Source organism: Crocuta crocuta, unplaced genomic scaffold (genome assembly GCF_008692635.1).
Source record: "Crocuta crocuta isolate KB4526 unplaced genomic scaffold, BGI_CrCroc_1.0 scaffold48, whole genome shotgun sequence".
Classification (NCBI taxonomy): Eukaryota; Metazoa; Chordata; class Mammalia; order Carnivora; family Hyaenidae; genus Crocuta; species Crocuta crocuta.
In genome coordinates this window covers 8668922-8691684 of record NW_027533089.1, presented here as the reverse complement: position 1 = coordinate 8691684, position 22763 = coordinate 8668922, and the positions used below count along the sequence as shown (strand labels likewise).

The 22763-nt window shown below is 44.4% G+C and overlaps 1 protein-coding gene across 1 annotated transcript in view; it reads right to left on the bottom strand.

Moving 5' to 3' along the window:
* The window catches only part of ABCA4 (ATP binding cassette subfamily A member 4), a 141501-nt gene that overhangs the window by 70409 nt on the left and 48329 nt on the right, over positions 1 to 22763 (bottom strand). The window contains exons 12-17 of the mRNA XM_077746118.1: positions 14735 to 14940; positions 13924 to 14100; positions 11750 to 11972; positions 8420 to 8641; positions 6326 to 6530; positions 2125 to 2190 (exon numbers count right to left, since the gene is read on the bottom strand). Coding sequence (XP_077602244.1) covers positions 2125 to 2190; positions 6326 to 6530; positions 8420 to 8641; positions 11750 to 11972; positions 13924 to 14100; positions 14735 to 14940 — 1099 coding nt within the window. The remainder of the gene's footprint in view (positions 1 to 2124; positions 2191 to 6325; positions 6531 to 8419; positions 8642 to 11749; positions 11973 to 13923; positions 14101 to 14734; positions 14941 to 22763) is intronic.

Sequence of the window (22763 nt, the reverse complement as noted above, 5' to 3'; positions counted from 1 at the left end):
TTTTGGGACTAACACCAGAGTTGGACCTGGTTGAGAGATAGGCTTATACAAATTGTTGGGGCACCCGGGTGGCTCAGTTGGTTAGTCCAACTTTGGTTCAGGTCATGATGTTGAGTTCATGGTTCGAGTCCCAAATCAGATTCTGTGCTGGAAGCTCAGAGGCTGGATCCTGATTCAGATTCTGTGTCTCCCTCTCTCTGCCCCTCCCCTGCTTGCACCCTGTCTCTGTCTCTCAAAAATGAATAAACATTTTTAAAAAACAACAAATTGTGAAGTATGGTGTAAACACACACAGAGGGGTTTTTGTTTGTTTCTTTTTTTTTTTTTTTTTTGGTAAACATGGCATTTGGTTAAAAGGACAGCAGGACATCCTGGAAGGGGAAGAGAAGCAAGCAGAAGAGCGAGCCGGCCAGAGAGGAAAGCAGTGGCAGGAGGAAGCCACTGCCGCCAAGCATCTAAAGGCTCTGGTTTCAGGAGCACAGATGTGGGCAGGGGGAGTTTTTTTTAATGCAGCAGCCAACCGGGGCCTCTGTGGGTCCTGGTGACCCTCTGTAGACCTGCAGCCAGTGGGTGGAGCAGCAGTGATGGGGCTGCCTGGTCGGGACCTGCCACTGCTGGCGCTTCTACTTCTGCTTCCTGGAAGATTTTCAGATCGACTGCCCACAATTCCTTTGATCACTTTACTAGCTATTCTACTACACTAACATGAAGCAAAATAGCAGGGGGGGATCTTCTACATAGTTTAGTAACCCGGTGAGTGCCCTGCCAGGAAATGTGTATCCCAGTTCCAGATTTTGTCCCAAGTGACCAGCAGGAACTTGGGCAAGACACTGGTCCTCTTGGGCTCCATTTCTTTGTCTGTGAGAAGAGGGGATTAGGTGGGAAAACTCAGCTCTTTTCTGATTTTGGAGACATTTAGGAATCTACTTCAGTCTAGCCTGTGAAGCAGGTGAAAAATATTTGGCTGCTATAATACATGTGATTCATTTTTGAAGGAGCACATTTGTCTTAAGATTTCTTTCTGAGAGAGATTATCTGCTGAAATTGTAGAGGGGAAAAATGCTCACAAGTCTTGATATTCACTGAAATTAAAAGCATTCCAGGAATATGTTCCTATGTTGAAAAACCCCATTTACAATGGATTATAACTTTATTATGGTTGGAAGTTTAAAAGTTATAGACAAACCAACAGAAAAAGACTGAGCTGTTGAACTGCTATTTGTTTGAACTACCCAAAGAAAACAAAACAAAACAAGCCACCCAAGCCTTCTAAGAGCCCTAGGCTAATCCCCTATAGAAAACAAACATCTTAGTGCCTAAATAATAAATCCTGGCCTACACCCAATAATTCAAAGTAAAGTGCAGGTAGGTGAGCAACAGATTGGAAAGTTATTCTTTTGCTTCCAGAAACTACTAGCTCCAAGGAAGTCCCCAGCAATCACATCAGGAATTTCTTGCCATCTCAGACCTCACAAAAGAGTCTATGGAACTTCTAGAACTCCCCTGGGCCTCCTGTCCTGTTTAGTAGGAAAGGTAAGTTTTAGCTAAGATGCATTCTAGGCAAATACTCCTTAGTCCTCTTCCTCAACCACAAGTAAGATGAATATTAGAGAAGTCTGGGAATGTCTTGAAGATCATAGCTCCACCCCAGCCTCCGGATGGGCCTTTACCTTGGGAGAATGCATTAATTTATATTTTGGAAAGGAATAAAAAAGCAGGAGGGGAGGCAAAAGATAACCAGTACAAAGGTTCCTTCATGATTCTGTGGATCTCTTTGCTTTAAATTAAGGAACTGCAAAAGTCATTTGTACCCTACAGCAGTTTGGCCTTTTTTTTTTTTATTAGACAATTTAACCCACTGGGCACAAACTGTACAGGACACAAGGGTTTAGCAATGCTCAGCCATTCACCCTGGCCCAGCAGCTCCCAGGAGGTAGGCTCCCAGAGGCTATGATGCTGCATCACAGTGGCAGAGCCCTCAGGATATAGCTGAACTAATCCCAAATCACACACTTGACATAAGGAGCCACCTCCACAGCCTATGTGTCTACATGATGTCACCAAAGGAGCTAGTTTCAAACTTTAAGGTGATTTTTTTAAATTAAAAAAATGTAAATAACTCACCTTCACCGCCAAGCCAATAGGACTCTTGCAGAAGGAAGTACCAAGGAAGTGGCGTTCCATAGTTCCCTAAAAAGGACAGGTAAATAATTTTTTTTTTAAATGTTTTATTTATTTCTAGGAGAGAGAGAGAGACGGCATGAGCAGGGGAGGGTCAGAGAGAGAGGGAGTCACAGACGGAAACAGGCTCCAGGCTCTGAGCTGGCAGTCAGCACAGAGCCCGACGCGGGGCTCGAACCCACGAACCGCGAGATCAAGACCTAAGCGAAAGTCGGACGCTTAACCGACTAAGCCACCCAGGCGCCCCTGGACAGGTAAATAATTTGAAATGACAGGGAAAAAGCATAAGTAGTTCTGCCTTACCACAGTTCCATAAAATCTGGAATGTTTATCTGAATCTTAAAGTAGAAGTATAGATATTTATAGTTCATAAGCATTACACAGCTACCCATAGGCTCCCACAAAACTACTCCCTCCAACATGTTTTAATTCTAAAGGTCACTTTCTTGGGTGGACCCAGCAACACTAAGACTGATGATCTTGGTTGACATTAGTTTTCCAAGAAAACATTTTATTAAAGACTTTAATCATGTGCTTTCTCAACAATCACCAGATAATAGTAATTATGATAGTCACTAACATTTATTGGATGCTCTTTCCATGTCAGGCATTATTGTAAGCACTTTTCATGCATTAAATAATTTTTTAAGTTTACTTATTTATTTTGAGAGAGAGAGTGCAAGGGTGGGGACAGAGAGAGAGAGGGAGAGAGAGAATCCTAAGCAAGTTCTGCACTGTCAATGCAAAGCCTGACGTGGAGCTCAAACTCACAAATCCTGGGGTCATGACCTGAACCAAAATCAGGTTAAATGACTGAGCCACCCAGGTGCCCCTCTTAATTAAGTAATTTAATCCTGAAAACAACCCTAGAAGATAGCCAGTGGTACTACTGTGAATAAAGAAACTGAGGCACACTGAGTTTGAATCTTCTGCCCAAGGTCACAGATAATTAAACAGAGGTATAGGAATTCCAATATGGGTTCTAATACCACTGATCTAAACCATTACATTCTATTGGATTCATCTGGGTTTCAAGGAAAAGACTCCCAAATTCTCCACTTAGCAGGCTTTGCTCCCTTTAAAATGTTAATTTTGTGAGAACACTATCTTTGCTTATTTAATATTCCCATGTTCCATGGCCACTAGAACGTCAGCCCTTCAAGCACAGGTTTGGGTTTGTCTTTTCCATCCCTCTTTTCCCAAATGCTAGTGCTGAGCCAAACATATAGGTGCTGCTCGGTAAATAGTTGTTGGGCAAATTAAAGCTTCAGCTAGGCTAAAATAAAGCCCTTGGATTATGGACAAATTTCATTTTCAATCCAACTAATTCTCACTTATTATACCTCCTAGTGGCCTAATGAGACAGAAAAGCTGAGGCAAAGCAAGGTCAAGTATATGGCTCAAAGTCACCGTTATGGGTTGGATTGTGGCCCCCTCACTCCCCAAAAAGATATGTTGAGGTCCATGGTAGAATACAAAATAATACTTGGTCTTGTCCCCAGTTCCCAGCACAGAGCTTGTAAACCCCCTAGAATTTCCTGAGTCACAGGAATGTCTTTTGTTGCTCATAACAAGCCCCTTTCTCAACCATATATGTGTTTGTGTTAATGAGGTAACTCAAGGTAGAGGCCGTAGATAGCTTCAAGATGAGGGCTGGTCACCAGAAAGACCAGTCCTGGGAAAAGACAGAAACTTTCAGTCCTGCCCTTCATCTTGAGGGAGAACAGGGCTGGAGACAGAGTTATAGAAACTCTTGAAGGAGATTCAGGGAGCTTCCAAGTTGGCGAGCACATCAACGTGCTGGGCAGGTAGTGCACGTGGAGAGGGTATGGAGGCTCCAGCCACCATCCCTCCCATACCTCCCCTTATGCACCTCTCCTGTTTGGCTGTTCCTGAGTTGCATTCTTTATTATAATGCTGTAATTGTAAATAGACAACTTTCCTGAATTCTGTGAGTCGTTCTAGTGAATAATTGAACCTAGGGGGTTGTTATGAGGACACCTGAATTTGTCGTCGGTTGGACAAAAGTCTGGGTAGCCCGAGTGCTATATTTGCTGCTGGCATCTGAAGTGGGAACAATCTTGTAGGATTGAATCTGTTTGTGGAATCTGTGCTAAGTCTGGGTAGTTACTGTCAGAATTGAATTATATTGTTGGACACCGGTTGGCATTAGAGAAATAGCTGGTATGGGGGAAAAATGACGTATTTGGTATCAGAAAAAAAGACCCCAGAATCCTAACCTCTGGCCCTGTTTGGAAATAGTTACTGCTAATGTGCTTAGTTGAGATTAAGTCACACTGAACTAGATGGAACCCTAATCCGATATGACTGGTATCCTTATAAGAAGATGGCCATGTGTTGGGGTGCCTGGGTAGCTCAGTCGGTCAGGCCTCTGACTTTGGCTCAGGTCATGATCTCGCAGCTTGTGGGTTCAAGTCCTGCATCAGACTCTGTGCTGACAGCTCAGAGTCTGGAGCCCGCTTTGCATTCTGTGTCTCCCTCTCTCTGTCTGCCCCTCCCCTGCTCACACTCTGTCTCTCTCTCTCTCAACAATAAGTAAACAATAAAAAAATTTAAAAAAAAAAAAAAAGAAGATGGCCATGTAAAGACAGACACACAGAAGGAGAATGCCATGTGAAGACAGAGACTGTTGTAAAACCACCAGAAGCGGGGAGAGACAGGGGAGGACGCTCCTTCCCCTGCAGATTTCAGAGAGCATGGCCCTGCCAACACCTTCATTTTCTACTTCTAGCCTCCAGAACTGTGAGACTGAAAACAACAACAACAACAACAACAACTGTTTTAAGCTACCCAGTTTGTGACACTTTGTTATGGCAGCCCTAGGAAGCTAAGATAGTCACACAGCTAGGATCCAAACCCAGGCCTTCTGGCTCAGCCTAGCAATCCTTCCCCTATTCCAGGGTCACTGCCTATGTATTTTGCCAACAATGGCTGCCCCAAGATGATGGGAGTTCATGTCTCCCCAGGGACTGGGCCCAGCCTCACTCACCCTGTCTGCTCTCAGCCACAGCACTGAAAGCCTGGCCATGGCTGCCACAGCATTAGGTGGCAGCTGGCTGCCTTGGAACCCACTCAAACGGAGGTAGGACTTCTCTAGCTACCTGGAAATACTAATCTGAAGGAAACTGATTTCTACACAGCAAATACAAAACTGCACAAACACCCAATTTTGATTCAGGAATTGCTTTTCCATGCTGCAGATTAATCAGATATTTATTCAATACCCACCAAAAGTCAGGCACTAGTTGCGGCACTGAGCCTATAACACTGAACAAAACAGACTGTGGGCTCGCTCTCATCGGCCCACATTCTACTAAGGGCAGAGAGTCTATAAACAAACACATAAAGATACATTGTGTCAGATACTGATGTCTCAAAAATAAAGTAGGATATTCAGGAGCACTGAAGGAATGTTATTTATACAGGGATAGATATTTAGATATTTTCAATCTGGAAGGATGCCAGTGATGAAATGACATCTGAACACAGGACTGAACAAAAGTGAGGAAGCAAGCCTGCAGATATGTGGGGATAGTGATGTAGAAACATGTTCCAGGCAGTGAGAACAGCAGGTACAATGGTCCTGAGGAGGAAATGTGCTTACTGTATTGAAGAACAGTCAGTGAGGAGGCAGATGTGGCTGGAGCAGAGAACATGAGGGAAAAGGGAAGGACATGAAATGGGGCAAAAAGCTGGAGGCTGATAATGAAGTATCTTATAGGCCGGGGCTGGGACACTGGATTTTACTTTGGACAAGAGGAAAAGCCACTGGAGGGATCTGAACAGAAGGCTGACACTATCTGACTCAGATTCTGAAAGGATCTCTGAATACAGCATGGAAAACAGACTGGTAGGTGATGACTATGGAAGGAGGCTTGGACTGGGAAGAGAGTGGTAGAGACGGTGACGAGAGACCAGATTCTGGATCTTTTTCTAAAGTAGGGCCACCAGCATTCACTGATGGATTTCTGACCTAAGTTTAAGTTTCAAATGGTGGCTATGAAAGCCCAAATTGAAAGAACTTAGAAAAGATGAGATTTAAACCAGATGAAAGGGCAGGGAAGGGCTGGGAATCTGAAGAACCCAGTATCAGTACCTTTACCCTATAGACGTTGACACTTACCTGGAAACACCTGGTCAAGGTACCAGGCAAGCAGGCCATACAGAGCAGCATCAAGGAGCATCATCTTCATAGACATCAGGAAGCTGAATTCATCCCCTTCCATGGGGCTCTTCCCAGTATTGCTCCACTGCAGCCCCAGGCCTTGCTCCTCAAAGCGAGCCAGGTACTCAGTGCCAAACCCAAATGCCACAGGAGACAGCAGGCTCTGCAGTGAGGCAGAGGGCACATGAGATGAGCAGACGTCTTTTATTCAACCCAACAGTACCCAGATGCCCTCAGGCTAGGGAGGAGGGCCAAAAGAGTGTCCAGGTTGTGTCCAGGTGTAAGGATACCCCAGGGAGGGGTGACGTAGTCTTCCCACAGGAAGAAAATTCTGGAAATGCCTCTCAGGCCTCAGAGATCCCTGCCCAATACTCACCAGGCCATCTCTCCCCTGTTCAATGGAATACAACTGTGTCATGGGAAAGATAAACACCACAAAGCACAAAACACCAAAGGACCAGAGGTCCTCATGTTTACCTGCTTACCTTTTCTGCTTCTTTCTACCTCTTTATTAAGATCACATAGTTCTTGACAAAACAAAGAGGTTAACTTGGGCTGCTCTCCGTGAATCCCCTTAGTAGGGTCCACAAAGTTATCAGTGTCCTACGGCAATCTGGTGGCCAGGCAAAGGATGGTCCCATGACCACCTGAGGTCTGTCAATGAGGCCAGAAAAGCCTCAGATTACACTGATGTCACCTTTTCTCATCTCCAGACTTGGGACAATCATTTTCTTAGGTTCTCCATAGAGAGAACAAGTCAGTTCAATAAGCTGGTGTGCAAAAGGAAGTTGAAGAGGAAGGTCCACAGCCAAGTCCCCACAGGTGGTCCCTGGCATGGCAAAAAGCACACAAGCACATAGAGGGATGGGCTATTAGCATTTTCTCTGCTCAGAGGCCTCTCTGTAGTTTGTAGGGCCCAGAGTCGGGTTCAGACTGTCTCTGTATGGAAGGAAGAGATTCTCCAGCTTTATGTTCACAAAACCCGTTGTAAAAATATCAGCTCAGCCCTGGTCCACACAGCTGCCAGAACTATAGCTTCTTGGAGAATCCACACACCCATGAAGCCAGCTGTGGCCTCAGAGTACCGATGTCTACCCAGTGTATCAAGATAGCCCAGCTCTGCCCACAGGCTGAGTCAGAAGGACTTCTTACTACTAGCCCATTACGATTTTAGAAAATGGGATGCTATAAATAGCAGCAATTAATTTCTTGTTTAACAAGAGAAATAAAAGTTAGATGTCCTGGCAGCTCTACAGCCAAATAAGTCTGAGTATTAAGACAACTTCTTAGATCTTGCCCCAGTAAGAAGCAGGTGGTAGTCCTTTCTTGACTCCACTGCATAGAGAACTATGGAGGGAAGTTCTCCAAGACAAAGAAAACTGTGCACCCTAGAGAGCATGCAAGCTGTTTGAGCCTCGTTAATGAGAGGGTGGAAATGGCCCATTTGAAAATTATTAGAGAAAAAGACAGTACTGTTAGTTTGGGAGTTGTGAACTGAGAAATCTATCTTTCAAGAAATCAAAAGTCAACTTCTAGAATCCTCTACTGGCAAGAAGGCTTGGCTCTTAACTGGCTCAGTTCCGTACTCCTTTCCACACAGTGGGAGAACATGATGAAGACCCTGGTAAGCTACCTGGTTCAGGTTTTTACAAAGAAAAACAAAAGTTTTAAATAATGGAAACATATTCCTGGGCATAACAGTTAGGAGGTAGCTCCCTCCCTTCTGGATCTTTTCACATACTTTTAAAAGAAAATGGAGTGAAATGGGCCCCGTTCTTCTCCTCTTGTGTACACATAAAGGGACCAATGAGTAGAACTGGTTTTTGATTGCTTCCCAGGGCAGACTCATCAGGCAGGTTTGGTAAAGAGAGACTATTGGATAGCTCAGGGTGAAGACTGCCCCAACTTTTGCCCCTGAGCCTTTAAATCTTACTTCCCTTTGAGCCAAAGGGCAAAGTGGATCCCCTCAAAGGGCAGGCCAGTCTTCTAAGAAAACTACAGCCCCTCAGAGAAAATGTATCATATATTAGGAGTAAGCACAAGGTCCCTCACCACAGCCATCTTCAGGTCAGCCGTCATGCGGTCCTGCCAGGCGAAGCAGAGAATGTGTGGCAGGTAGAGGGTGAAGTAGATGACCCCACTACAGGCTGCGGCCAGGCTGGCCCTGGAGAAGAAGGTGCTGAGCAGGAAGCACTGCATGATCGTAGCAGTGGAGAAGGCCAACAGGAACAGGAAGAGGATGAATGGATTGCTGTAATGGAGGATCCTTCCATGCTGAAACCAAAGAGGCCATCTGAGTCAGTAATTTCCACCCATGTCCAGGGCACCATCCCTCTCAGGGGCAACCTCCATGCAGTGGTTCTGGGCCTTCAGAAGCCCTCTGTTCCAGAGTGGTCTCTCCACCGTCTTTCACTGGTGCCTAAATTTCCACATTTGAGACTCAGTCTGTTGAATCCCTTTAATTCTATGAGTGCTATTCTCCCTAGGAGGGTAACACATTAGGCTGCCTATCAGTATGAATAATCATTATGTATTAAGTAAGCAAATCTTTGATGGGAAGGGAGAAATAAGAGTAGAGCAGGGGAGGAAGATCTGAGAACATCAACAGCTCCAAGATACACTGAGTAGATGAGGGACAAGAAAGGGAGGTAAGGAGAGCCCCCAATAAGCTGTAATGTTTTGCATGGGGCCTAACCTGCTGACTTAATCATGTGCATTCTGAGATTCACCACTCACACTGGTGAAAATATCACTAATTAATCCACATCACTTGAAAGTGGGTTAATTGTCCCCCTCCATCAATATCATCCAAATATATTCCATAGAACCGGTGGGCAAACACTCAGTATCTTTAATATTAACTAATGAGCCAATCACTGGCTATGTAGACATTAGAACCAAATTAGCAATTTTCACTAAGTGAGTTGCTGGCCAACCACATTCTAGGATAAATAGAGATGTTCACATTTATTAGGCCTTCTTAGTTCCCCTTTACTATAGACTTCCTATGAGGAATTTTACCCTTTGCACACAACTCCAAATACATATAGATTGTCTTGTTCTTTTCTCGGGAACATAAAGGTACAAATAGGTTCATCTCTTGAATGGGTTCTGATCAATTGGTAGTGGTGCCCTGAACCACTGGATTCCCAATAGAAAAGAGAGACAATGACTAATATATAAATGCGTGAAAACTGAGTGGAACAAATGCACCACTGAGCTGCTGCTACCATTTCTCCCTCATTCACACTCTTGTGCCTGCCGGGTGCAAAGGAACAGATTAAAAAAGAGAATAAAACAAATGGCAAAGGAGGGTGGAAGAGGGCAATGCTTAACTAGAATCAAACTGAAGAACTCTAAATGAAAGTCAAAATTAGGACTCAGCGCTCCTGATTTTGTGTGTCAAAGAGCTCTCCACATCACCCTGAAAAGCGCAGTCATTTTCCTTAATCACACAACCCGGGAAAAGGAAGTCCACGGCCAAACAGGTGGCTATGGCTGGGAGAACATTAAGATGGTTGTTGGCATTTCAGCAGAATAAAATCGGTTTCTTATCCCAACTCAAAGCAAAGTCCTAGAAACTTCCAGGCCTGTGTAGTCTCTGACAAGGCAGAGGGGACAGTCACTTGGCTGACCCAATAGACTTACAGGTCTTGGCTTCCTCTAATGACCACTGCTCTTTTTTGTTCCTAATAGCCTGCATAACAGTGGAACCCGCCCCATTGTCCAGCTTCCAGCTTCTTTCCTGCAGAGTGGAGGTGGGAAGGAAGAGCAAGGCAAAGATGGGAGCGTCATCCTATTCTGGTGTGGAAAGCTCTGTTTCCGTCGTCACTGGAACAATGTTCTGGTTCCCACAAAGAGAAACCCATTTGTGCAAGAAACTCTTGGTGAACACTCTTTACCTCACGTCCTAAAAGCTTTGAAGTCTTAATGCCCATTCTTAGGAAATCAGATCTCAACGTTACTTCTCAGACGTTGCAAGAGCATACATGTTTATCCATCTTGCATAAGTCAGATGCTTATGCATTTTAACTCCTTTAATTCTGAGAACACAAAATATCTTGGAAATGGGAAATGGAGCAGACTGAAGGATGGGAAGGAACAAAGGACCACTAGAGGAAGACAAGGAGCTCAGCTCCTCTCCTCATCTTTGTGGAGCTCAGAGACTCTGCAAATTTAAAGTCACCAATTTAAAGGTAGGTTGCCTGAGGAGAATAACCTCTACATCAGCATTAATTTTGACAGGGCTAGAGCACTGAGTTTGACTAAGGCCATAGAGTGCACTGAATCTCAGTGCAACACTGAAAACAAAACCCTTCAGAATCAGTACATTTTACTGAAAAGAGAAGGGGTAGGATTTGGTTTAACTGAATATCTGCTGGATGAACAGGATATATGGTGGAACATTCTTGGACGAGGTTGACACCAGTATGATCCAGCATGGGATGGGACACAGCCAGAGTCTCTGGTTCAGCATACATGTTGCCTACTACAGAGGGGCACTTACTATGACAAGGCTAGAGAGGCAAAACAAGCTTGATAACACCAAGCTTGAAGTTTATACCAAATGCCATCAAATAAATATTTTAAAAACTGCCAAAATTTATGAAGTTATCATCTAACAAGTACAGAAGATCACCTACTATGGAGGAACTGAAAATGAAGGATAAGAATATATTATGAAATACTATTTTATTTCCAAGTCTGGCCTGTGAGGGAGCTGAAAGCTTGCAGAAGATGGACCTATGTGTGCTGTCTGCAGCTATAAATACTCCTACCATGGAGAAAGGACACACTCTGAATTCTATCCTTTGAGACAGAGAGGTCTTGGAGACTGTTCAAGCAGAATGTCCTTTGGTCAAGCCACGAATGGTATCACCATGATGGTAATTCATTGACAGTCCAGGTCTCCTCTCCTAATACACTGAAAACACTCTTCACATTACAACCCCAGCTGCTGGTTAGGACAGTAATCCCAGGAAAACATTCTTTGTACTCATTTCTTCTGTGTCTGGAAGGGAGAACCCTTTGCACATACAATTACTCTGTGCTGGGCTCTCCTAACAGCAGCTTCTCCAGATAGTTCATGGAATGGTGTTAGATAATCTATGTAGACTGTAGCACCCTGGGAAGAACGTGGGAGCAGGGAACATACTATGATACAGAGGTTCCTTGAGGGGACATTTGTCTGAGTATTTTCCACCTTGGCTGAAATGACCAGGCAGCTGCATGTGGCCACTCTGGCTGAAATGAACAGGCAGCTACGAATCAGGCTATCCCTGATGGCCAGATGACTAATGTAGGCATGAGTTCATTAACAGGAGGAAAGGTGGGAAGTAGAAAACTATTCAAGATTTTCTGGGCCTTCTCCATTTGGCTTACCATGATGAATGTGGTCAGAAGGAAGATGCTCATTGACATGATAGAGAAGCTGTCCAGGAACCAGGTACACCAAATCACTGCATTGGAGACACCCTGATTTTTCAAGGTCTCCTTCAGTCGCAACTCCTTCTCCAAGACGATGCTCTTTACAGTCATGGAGACAGAGTAGATCCAGGCCAGCACCATGAAGATAGGGAAACAGCGGTTCAGGATGATCATAAAACTAAAGCAAGAGAAGAGAAGCAGAAAAGTAGAAAGCCCTGTACCTGGTAGAGGTGGAGTAAATGTTTGTTGAATGAATGTGTTGAGAACAAAGCCCAGATGTAGGGATGGGCAGAAAATACCTACTGGGCATTTAATGGCCTTGAAACTTTTATTGGATTGCACTTTGCCCCAAAGGATTATTTTTTCTTTAGAGCAAGATGATAGCTTTTCGGTTAGCCCAGATGAATGCTCTACAAGTAATATGTGTAAATAAAATTGTACTATGTATGTTACACTTTGTAAATTCTTGTGGGAAAAAAACTACAAACCCCATGATGCCGTTGTGACTGGAATAGATACATGCTAACTGACACTGAAGTCCAAGAAGGTGAACCACAAACAAAGGGACTTGGTGTTGGAGACGAGATCAATAATTGGGTGCCCCAAGGGGGTCAGGCAGCTTATCAGAGGTGGACCAAACCCCAGAGCACCAAACCCCAGTTAAGCAAGAAGAGGCACAAAATGATCAGTGTGACACTTTCAGAAGGCAATTGACCCATCAATAAATCAATCAGTAACCCAATAGCCACTAAATCCACCAGCCATGTACCAGTGAAGTAATTCCATGGACATTCATTCTAGCAAGCAAGATGGATTTCATATTCTGGAATTATTTTATTGTGAACTTCACACATATTTTTCTTGCACTTGATGTGCTAGGAAAGCCCTTAAGATTATTATCTATTGAAAATTGTTGGTTGTCAAAGGAAGGAGGGCCCAATTCCAATATGGGAGGATTCTTTCTCAAGATGGCCCTAAGGAAAGAACCAGAAATTCCTAACACCTGCACCTTGGGGACCTGCCACCAGAGGGCTCTCCCACTCTAAATGGCCAGAATCCCTACTGCCTCACTGTGTACCCCACTACCTTGCCAGCCACTCCTATTCTGATCCTAAAAGTGGAACCTGGCTTTTGCCCTTGGCTCCACATCCCATCTCCATCTATTATCCAAACCCAAAGTGACTGCAGAACAGACATCATTATCTCTTCAGTCTTCTGTTGAGCTGAGGAAAGAGAACCAATTGGATTAGGGTGCTGAGAGAGCATTTCCTGTGCCCACACTGGGCTTTATCTTACTGTCTTGTCAGGTGGCAATTTGACTTCTTCTTTTTTCAGGCTGTGCGTGTTTGTCTCCTCTCTGAATCCCACAGACACAATGTGCACTATGGTGAACTTCCTAGTTGGGTTTTTTTTTTTTCCTAGGAGTTAAATCCTAAGCCAATTGTAGGTCTCTGCTGCTGTCCTGGGAGCCTTTCTGCCCCCATCCACCATGGTAAATGAGGCCTCCTAGTGTCCTCTTCCACTGTGTCCCTCTATCAACCCCCAAACACATGTTCAGAAAATAATATCCTACTTGCTTAGCTTGCTATTGGCCAACAAATGTACAGTCCTGGGGGTGGGCAGGAAGGAAGGGTTCCAGCTCATCCAACACATTCCTCTACCTTCTCATTAAGCATGCACCATGGGAATGTTAATTAAGGAGGGAGCTGCATTATTCTGAGGCTCCTAGGAACCAGACCTACTTGCAATGCAGAGTCCTAACTTGCTGATTTGGCAATCATTGGGGAAACACTCTGACCAGAACTCTTCCACATACCAAACATACTACGTAGTGGAAATTTAAAAAGCCTTTGTCCCTTTCCCCAATCTCACTTCCCTTGCTTTTATTTTCACCTTCCCCTTTCCACCCACAACACCCCAACTCCTTTCTCCCTGCCACTTCACTTGCCCGTCTGGCCCTGCCTGGAGTCTAGGAGAAGCCAGCTCCTCAGTTAGAGCTCCGCTTTCTTCAAGCTGGCCCCACTCCTTGGGTCTCTCTTCAAAGAGACTGAAGCCTGGAGAGTACTCCCATCCCACCCCAGCAACCTGATGAGTGTGTCTGGGAAGGAGATTGGGAACCTGTGACTCACGAGTCATCCACAAAGCAGGGGTAAGGCATCTGCTGGAGATAGATTCCAACTGGAACTTCAACCTGGGCCTGACTCCTTGTGATCCCCTGTTCAATCATGTCCTGTAGATAGGCAAACCCTCCCCAGATGTATCGGAAATCTTCCACAGGATCAGCTCTGGGGCCAGAATCCCAGTACCTACAAAGAAACCGAAGGGAGGGACAAAGGATGTGAATAGGAATGGACAGCTCACTGACACTTTATAGGCACAAGGGGACTTGGAACTCTTCTCTTAAAATCTCACCCCTAAAAATTTCCAATCTGATTCTAATTCACAGTTTAAATCTTAGTTATGAATACTAGCCACAAAAAAACTTGTAATTGCTTTCATTCAAGGACTCTACATTGTGCTTTATGAAATACCTTATCTCCCCTTAATTTTATTTTTAGGCTAAGTCCAGTCTCAAAGCCTCACTCTGTACCCAAATGTACTTTCCCAGTGACTTCTGAGAAACCTCATTTGTAGAACCTCTATGTGAAGATAATTCAATACCTAAAGGTTTCCACCTCCAAACTGCACAAAGGCCAGCTGGGGACAAATGCTGAGTTGAGGGGCTGATGACAGGTTAACTGAGCTCTTCTGGTTTCACCAACTAACAGGCCCAAGTAGTTAGTTAGCTTAGTTCTCTGGTACCAAAGTGTTTCTGTGCCTTTCCAAGTAACCCTCCTGTCCCTAGGAAGAGACGGGGACTTCAGCTCAGAGGAGCCCCTGCTCCTTGTCTCTTACATTCCTGGGGATATGTAGGGCTTTCAAGATCGCCTGAAATATCACCTGTCCTTGATTTTATTGGTTTTCTCCACCACATCTATGTCCATCCGGATCTTGTACTTCACGTGGGGTGGCAGGGCACTGGTCCAGGGATACATGTCAGGGAACACGACACCAGCCCAGAACCTGTTTTCCTCCAGCAGAGACAGGGCTCGTTGAGTGAGCTGAATTTCATCATCATAGCTTTCAAACTTATCCAGGATCAAGCACTGCAGATAATCACAAAAGTTGAGAGCATTTGAAGAACACCAAATGCAAAAAAGGGCAGAGGGTAAGGGCTGCTGCCCCAGGGGATCGGTCAAACGCAAGGAGATCTTTGAACTTACTGTTTGCTTAACTGTGGGGTGTGGTTCTGGTGTCAATTTTTCACTCTGTCTACATTTGGGGATAAAGGGGGTCTACAAACACTGACTTGGTCTCATCCCTGCAGATTTAGTGAGGGCTGTACTACCTGACTGTCCAAGCCTGTCCAAATATGCAAGCCTTCAAACTGACAAAAATACAGCTCACTCCCCAGCATGGGGAGGCAAGGGAGTGGGGTCACATGGATACAGGCTGCTTTGAAGATCTGAAAGCAAGCCGATAAAAGAGTTTTAAAGAAGAGAGAGAAACAGTACTAGTGGCGAACCTTCCTGCCTCTGCACACACACAATGATGGCCATCTGAAGGATTAGAACGAAGAGGAAGAAAGAAAATTAAAGAGGGAGCCAAAATGATTTACTCAGGGAAATCATTTCTAGTTACAGTTTTGACAGGTAATGTGTGTGTGGGGGTGGAATTTCCTAATAGGTCTTTTTTCTCCCCCTGAAAGAGGCAAAAATCATTACCTACAAAAAAGCACTGAGAATTTCTTTTAATTTGAACATTGGGGGTTGTTCACTTTTATAGATTTGTTAGGGTATTAGACTATACTGGGATCTGGCTTTTCCTTAACTTCTTGTTCCTAAAATACACTAGGGTTATTGTGTCAATGTTTCTTTCTTAGAATGTAACTCACAAGAGGTCAGATGGCCTTGTCTTGATTCATTTGTTCACCTAATACTTACCGAGAGCCTGTAATGCGCCAGAGCCTGCTGGCTCCAGGGATACAAGGAGGAAAGAAAATTTCTTCTAAAAGAAACTCTAGACCTAATAAGGGAGAGGGTTGGAGTAAGCCAACAATCATAACACAGAATGACTGAGTTCTGATGAGAGCTAGCCCAGAGCAGTCTGCAAGCCCATAAGTAGCTAAGTCTTCCTGGAGGGGTATAGGAAGGCTGCCTGGAGGAAGGAACTCCTGAGTAGGACGAGGGTAAGAAGGAGTTAGCCAATGGAAAAAAGAAGGGGGAAGGTCAGCTCCAGCTTAGGGAGCAGCATGTGGGGTGTCCGGAGACCTGCAAGAATGGAGAAGTGGTCTCCAGCCTTTAGAACCACTAGGGAGCTTTACAGACACCTACTCCAAACAATGAAATTGGACTCACAAAAGACTCACATCAGCATTGTGTTGAATGCTCTTTCTAATGTGCAGACAAGTAGAAGTGACCAGAAAGGTGAGTGGTGAGAGGTGAGCACTAGGAAGGTGGATGGGGACCACATCAGTTACCCTGCTGCACTTGCAGTGTGACCACCAGCGAAGGGTTTCCTAGGACATGCAGCTTTCCGTGCTAACCAGGAGCCCTCAAGGCAAGCTCTAAAAAGGCGTAAAAAACCAGTGGAAAGTTTTAAGCAAGGGTACGACATGTGGGATCCGATTGTGTTTCCGAACAATCACTAGTGAGGCAAGAAGGGAAGCAGGAAGCCTGGTCAGGAGACTTGTGACAGGGGCTTAAAGGAACACATTGGCTTACAAAGACAGAGCCTGTGAGTTACCTGGAATCCTCAGTTTACTGAAGAGGAAACAGAACTGGAGGAGACCTGACAGAGGTCACACAGTTAGCAAGTGGCTGGCCGTGGACGCCCTCCCCACTGTCCAGGAGGCCCAGACTTCTTCCCCTCATATCAGGAACCTCAGATACAGCCTGATCCACTGCCCTCCACATGCTCCCAACTATCTCGTAAAGTAGGAGAGTGCAGTTATTGTTTATCCTCACTTTGCAGCCCAGGGAACTTAGGTTCCAAGAAGCTGAGTAGCTTCCCCAAAGTGGTGGAATAGGTATTAAACTGTAGTTCATTTGATCCCATAACTAATACCAGAAATAGAAGAAGCAAGGATGGTGGACAGGTCATAAAGGAACTGATCAGACACCTGAGCTCCCGAGGACCTAGTAAGAAGTAGGCAAGCCTAACTCTTCACCCAACCCCTCACTGCTAAGTCTCCTTCAGGAAACCTCAGAGGGTCAACCAGATGCCTTGCTGTGCTGAGGAGCTGAACCTGAATAACAAAGTACTGCAAACCCACCCTCTTCTGGCTTTCTGAACTAAACTATCCTACCTCAGGCTCCACATCCAGGGAGAAGGTCCCATGGAATGTTCTCGGCCTTCTAGATAAAAAGAAAGGAAACAAAAGGAACTATTAGCTTTCCAGCAGATATGGGAAAGAGGAACACAGGTAATGAGAAAATATAGAGGGCCAAGGCTTAAGTGACACCATACAACATAGTTATTTTAAATGGAAGTGGCATTTCTTTTAAAAAATACCAGCAAGTGGGCCGCTTGGGTGGCTCAGTCGATTGAGCGTCTGACTTTGGCTCAGGTCATGATCTCATGGCTGGTGAGTCTGAGCCCCATTTGGGCTTGCTGCTGTTAGCGCAGAGCCTGGAGCCTGCATCAGATCCCCTGCTCTCCTCTCTCTCTGCTCCCAGCCCCCACGCTCTCTCTCAAAAATAAATGAAACATAAAAAAAAAATGTGTAGTCACATATCACAGAATTAAGAAAAACACAAAATTTTCTTTACCCAGCTATTCTTTTGCAAACAGGCATTGCCCAGCATAACACTGGTCAGTCCTTTAATGAGATAAGGACTTAAGTACCTCATGACACTTAAAGTCTTTAACACGGGTTTTTGGTGTTTTTTTTTTCTGGATGGAAATAAAACAGAGTTAGCTACTGAATGATTTTTTTTATTTGGCGGGAAATTTAGATTTTCACCACAGTCCAAGACCAAGGGCTCCTAGCACTCATCAGTGCTTAAAAGCACCACTATGGGAACAGAGAAATGACAACCTGCTTGGGCAAGGAAGCATCAAAACTAAATTGCCAGAGGACATTAAAAAAGGAAAGAAAAAGAAACACATTTAAGTTTCTTTTGCGGAGACCTTGTCCTATAAAAATGAAATAAAATAATCTCATTTAAAAAATCACTTTGGAGGCATCTGGCTGGCTCACTTGGTAAAGCATGTAACTACTTGATCTTGGAGTCATAAGTTTGACCCCATGTTGGGTATAGAGATTAGTTTAAAAAAATAACAATAAAATAAATAATTAAATCAGTTTAGCAAGTTTAGATCTGCATATATAGAAATTTAGTATCAACAATTAAGGTGAATTTGAAATTAAATTTCTAAAATGAAAAAAATTATTTTGGGAGATGGAAATTCTACATAGTTTCTTTTAGCTGTGATACACTGTAACACACACACAGTCTATTCTACAAATTCACTCCCAGTATCACAGGGCATTTGGACAGAAGGAGTCATAGAGGTTTTGTGGTCTGATGTCCTTGCTTTACTGGCGAGGAAACTGGCATCAGAAGGGCAAAGAGCCTTGCCAAGATCAATACAGGTCAGGAGCAGAATCTGAATCCAGGTCTTCAAACACCAAGTCTAAAGGGTAGTGCTGTTTCCACATGTTCCTCGAATAGTAAGCCACACTCCAGCCACAAAGTCAGGGCAAGAGAATTCCCAAACAAGACGATTCTTGCCCCTGTCCAGCACAGCAGACTGTCCAGCAGAACTTGCTATGTGGTGGAAACGTTCTATATCTGCCCTACCCAATATGGTGGCCAGTAACCAAAAAAAGCTATCGAGCACTTGAAAATGTCTAGTGCATCTGAGGCACTGAATTTTTTTCTTTAATTAAAATTTAAACAGCCACATGTTGCCACTGGTTACTGCACTGGTCATCACAGTTCTAGAGGCAGTAAGTTCTCAGAGGTCATGGGCCATTCTTGTTCATTGTGGTCCCTCGAAGAGTGTTTTCTCATGAAAAGGACTCAATAAGTATTTACTGAATTGAACTGATTTAAATTTAGATGTCTTGAATGCTGTAAGAAATATGGCTTTACTACTGTATTTTGAACATAATCTTGTGCATGCTGGATTCAGAGGATAAACTAGGAGTAATTAGTGAAAAGTGAGTTTTTGGTATAATGTTAATGAGAGTGTAATGCTCACTAAAGCAAAAAAAGCTAATAAAAACAAATATATTTTAATAATGTGACTTTCTGAGCCATCTAGCTCATTCTCTTTGAACTCTCCTTTCATGTCTTAAAGGGAAATCCATACTGGAATAAGCAGCTGATGTTTTCAGTGACATTGTTGAGACCCACAATGACGTGGGCTCCATCCTGGCTGTTTTATCAGGCAGCTGATTCACAGTCATGTTTCCTGCTGCGTCCCCCTAGATTGGTACCCTGATACTCTGTGGAAAAACAAAACTTAAAAGGTTCTCAAACACTCATTTCTATCCTGAAACATCTGACCCATTTTCAAAGTTAGATTATTTTCCCCATCTTGGAAAGTGGTATGGCATAGTGTTTAAGAGACAAACAGCCTTGAATGCCATCCCACTCTGCTGTTTTCTAACTGTATGGTCTGTGTTTCCCTATCTGCAAACTGATACACACCCTACACCTCATAGGTGTGTTTTAAGGATTACATGACACCCTTTGGCCAGCCAGTGCCTCCTGGTAAGAAGAAAGTTGATGCTTACAGAAGGCTTACTCTGTACCCAAACTGGCCCAAGGGCTTTACTCATATTAACCCTTGAATTCTTACAACCACTTCATGAGGTTAGTTACAATTATCACTTCAAAGCTCGTTTATGAGGCATAAGGAGGCAAAATTCCTCTGGAGTGAGCCTATTTTGTTGTTGTTGTTTTTTTTAAACCACTTTATTGACAGATGATTGACCTACATGGAGCGAGCCGATGTTTTAACAATGAAGGACACTAAACTGTCTCACAAATAAGGAGAAATTGATAAATACCACTTTTATTAGTGTTTTTGCTAAATATTTTAAAAGTCAACAGAGTCTAATGGCTTTTAAGACCCTGTCAGGTTACCCTTCATTTGTGACAACCGTCTGTCTGGGAAGGAGGGCAGCTATTTTCTTTCAATAATATGGCTGGGAAAACAACTCCTCCCGAGCTGATCTACAGCATCTCATCTGGTTAGAACAACGCTATAGACTGAAGCTGAAGACTGTGTCCCTCCTGGGCAATGGGGATACTGGTGGGGGTGCGTCCCAAACTACTGGTGTTCACTAGCTGCTCACTGACCATCAAGTGAAGGTCAGACAACTCTACCCAGAGGAAGGTCTTACGAAGATAATCCAGAATGTCATCCTCACCAAATCTCCCTCAAGTAAAAGCACAGAAATTGTGAAAGCTGCTTTGGATAGAAGTCAGAAGTTCCGGGGTCATCCTCTGAGAGGACTCATGATGTACCCTTGTATTCTCACGGAGAGGTCACCTGCCTCAGAGCAAGTGGCCTCATCATCTGTTGGTACTTGCTCTTGTCCCTGACGTTAAAATCTTGACCAACTGGCATGTACACTTATGTGAGTGTTTGCATGAGTGTGTCTGGGAGGCAAAGAAGAACTACTAAACCCACAGTTAGGGTCACTGATTTTGATATATTTGGTCTGGTCTGATTAGCTTATAAGTGAAAGCATAGTAGGCTCTAACGAGGCTGAGGCCATGGAGTATATCTAGAAAAGCTATCTGATTCTACACAGACAGAAACTGTACAGCCATGGATGTTAGGGAAGAATCTTACAGGTAGTTAAGAACTGGCCAGTTTAAGGGGCTCAACATAAAGATAGCACTGTTAGTGGAAAAAAAAATTCAAAGGACATCGTCAGTGAATAAAAAGACAGTGGCTTATGGCCTCAGAGGCTGATTCCAGGCAAATTTTGCAACCAGAGTTCAGAATCTGAAAGAGAACCATTACAATGCCCTACGATAGCCAGGCGCAGTAGATGAGAGAAGAGGTTTCCTCGTTCCCTTCATTTCCCAACTGCTGTAGCCAGACCCTGGTGGCAGGGCCACCCGCACTTGAAGTCCACACAAGCCTCACATTTCCTTGTCTGTTGTTTTGTTGATACTCCCCAGGAAGAGTTCACCCTAGCGGAAGAGGTCCGAGCTCTCTCCAGGGCAGGCAGCTGCTCTCAAGAGCTCTAGAGGATGCAGTCATTTGTTTACTCTGCTAAATCAAACACCACCTTGGGAGAAGCTGCAGGAGCGGCAGGCTTCCTTCTTCAACTCTGACCTGCCAGACGCTAAATTCAAACACATTAAATAATAGATGAATTAAATTATATATTAAGTGGGAAATGCTGCACACTGGAGGCAAAGAAAGAAGGAATTTCTCTTTTTGTTTAAACTTGATAATCACAGGGGAAAGGCCCCCTGCGTGGACATACTCTAATACACCCAGGACGTGTCCAGGGTGAGTCCAGGGATAAGGGAGACGCTGCACCCTTAGAGATGTAGGCTCTGTCGTCCTGCCTCTTACATCTTTAAATACCATACTCAGGCTGAGAACAAAGCAGCTGATGAATGCCAATGGAGGCCTGAGGTGGTCCTGCTGGTGTTAATGTAGACACCTGGGGTTCCTTTTGAAAAATGCCAATGGATGTGGGCAAACATCCCAGAATGAATTTCCTGGCAGCTCTACACTCTAACATTCAACATTCATTTCCCACCACGCGGAAAAAGCCACTAAATAAAAGAGCTTTGGGCTGCTCGAGTCGGTTGGGACAGTGAGGCAGAGGGGCCAAAGGCACTATAATAAATTTTACCTAACACGCTGGCCACTGTGAACAGACATCTGAAACCTTCTACCACAAAGACTGAGGAAATGCACCACGACTGGAAAACAAAGGGGCAGGAAATGCACAGCTGTTAAAAAAAAAAAAAAGTCTGTTTCTAAAACAAATAAATAATGAAACAAAAAAGACAAGTTGGAGCACAAAAATACACACTGGGCAAAGCCACCAGATAATGATTCCTACCTAATTGGTCCAAGGAAAGGCATAATAACCTGGCTAATAATAATTGCAGAAGACTCGAGCTCTCAAAGCTTTTGAGTTTAATCATTCCAACACTCTGGGAGGCCAGTGTTACTATACTGAAAGTGTCTCATAACCACCAGCGTCGGGCACTGACCAGTCAGAGCACATTCTGGTTATAAGCAGCCAGTTCAGCCACGCTGGTAAACACTTCTCAGACTGCAGCTCAGGTTATCACCCTCATTTCTGTTGCCCCAAATCACAGGACCCAGGAATAAGTGCTGGAGATGGCCTCCTGTCGCCTACAGAGTAAAGCTCTCGTAAGCCAGGCCAGCTGACCTTGCCAGTCTCATCCCTAGACCCTACTGCTCCTCCCTACCCCCACCTAATCACCTGATGCTACAGTCACACCTCTGCACCATGCTTATTAGGCTCTTCTTTCTGCCTGAAATTGTCTTTCTGCCTTGCTTAGCCAGCAAGCTCAATCTTTAGACCTAGCATAAACATATTTTCCGTTTTAATTTGGCATGTATGGGCATTTACTTCATGTCACTGCAGTTCCACTAAGATAAAATGGGAAATCAAAAGATAAATAAGACAGAGTTTCAGCCCTTAAGTGGTTCAGGTCTATGGGGATGGGGAGGCATGTGAACAAATCATTATTAAGGGCTACAATGGAGGAATAGGATGTATAGAGGAAGGCCTGAGAAACAAGAGCTCAGTCCTGAAGGGGAGCCAGCAGGTGGAGGAGGGGAGGAGGCTGTCCAGGTGGGAGGCCGGGGGCAGCATGTCATCTCATACAATGCTGCTGGCTTGGGGCTGGGGGGGGGGGGGGGGGGCGGGGCGAGGGGGGGGGGCACAGGGCAGGCTGGAGCTAAGAAG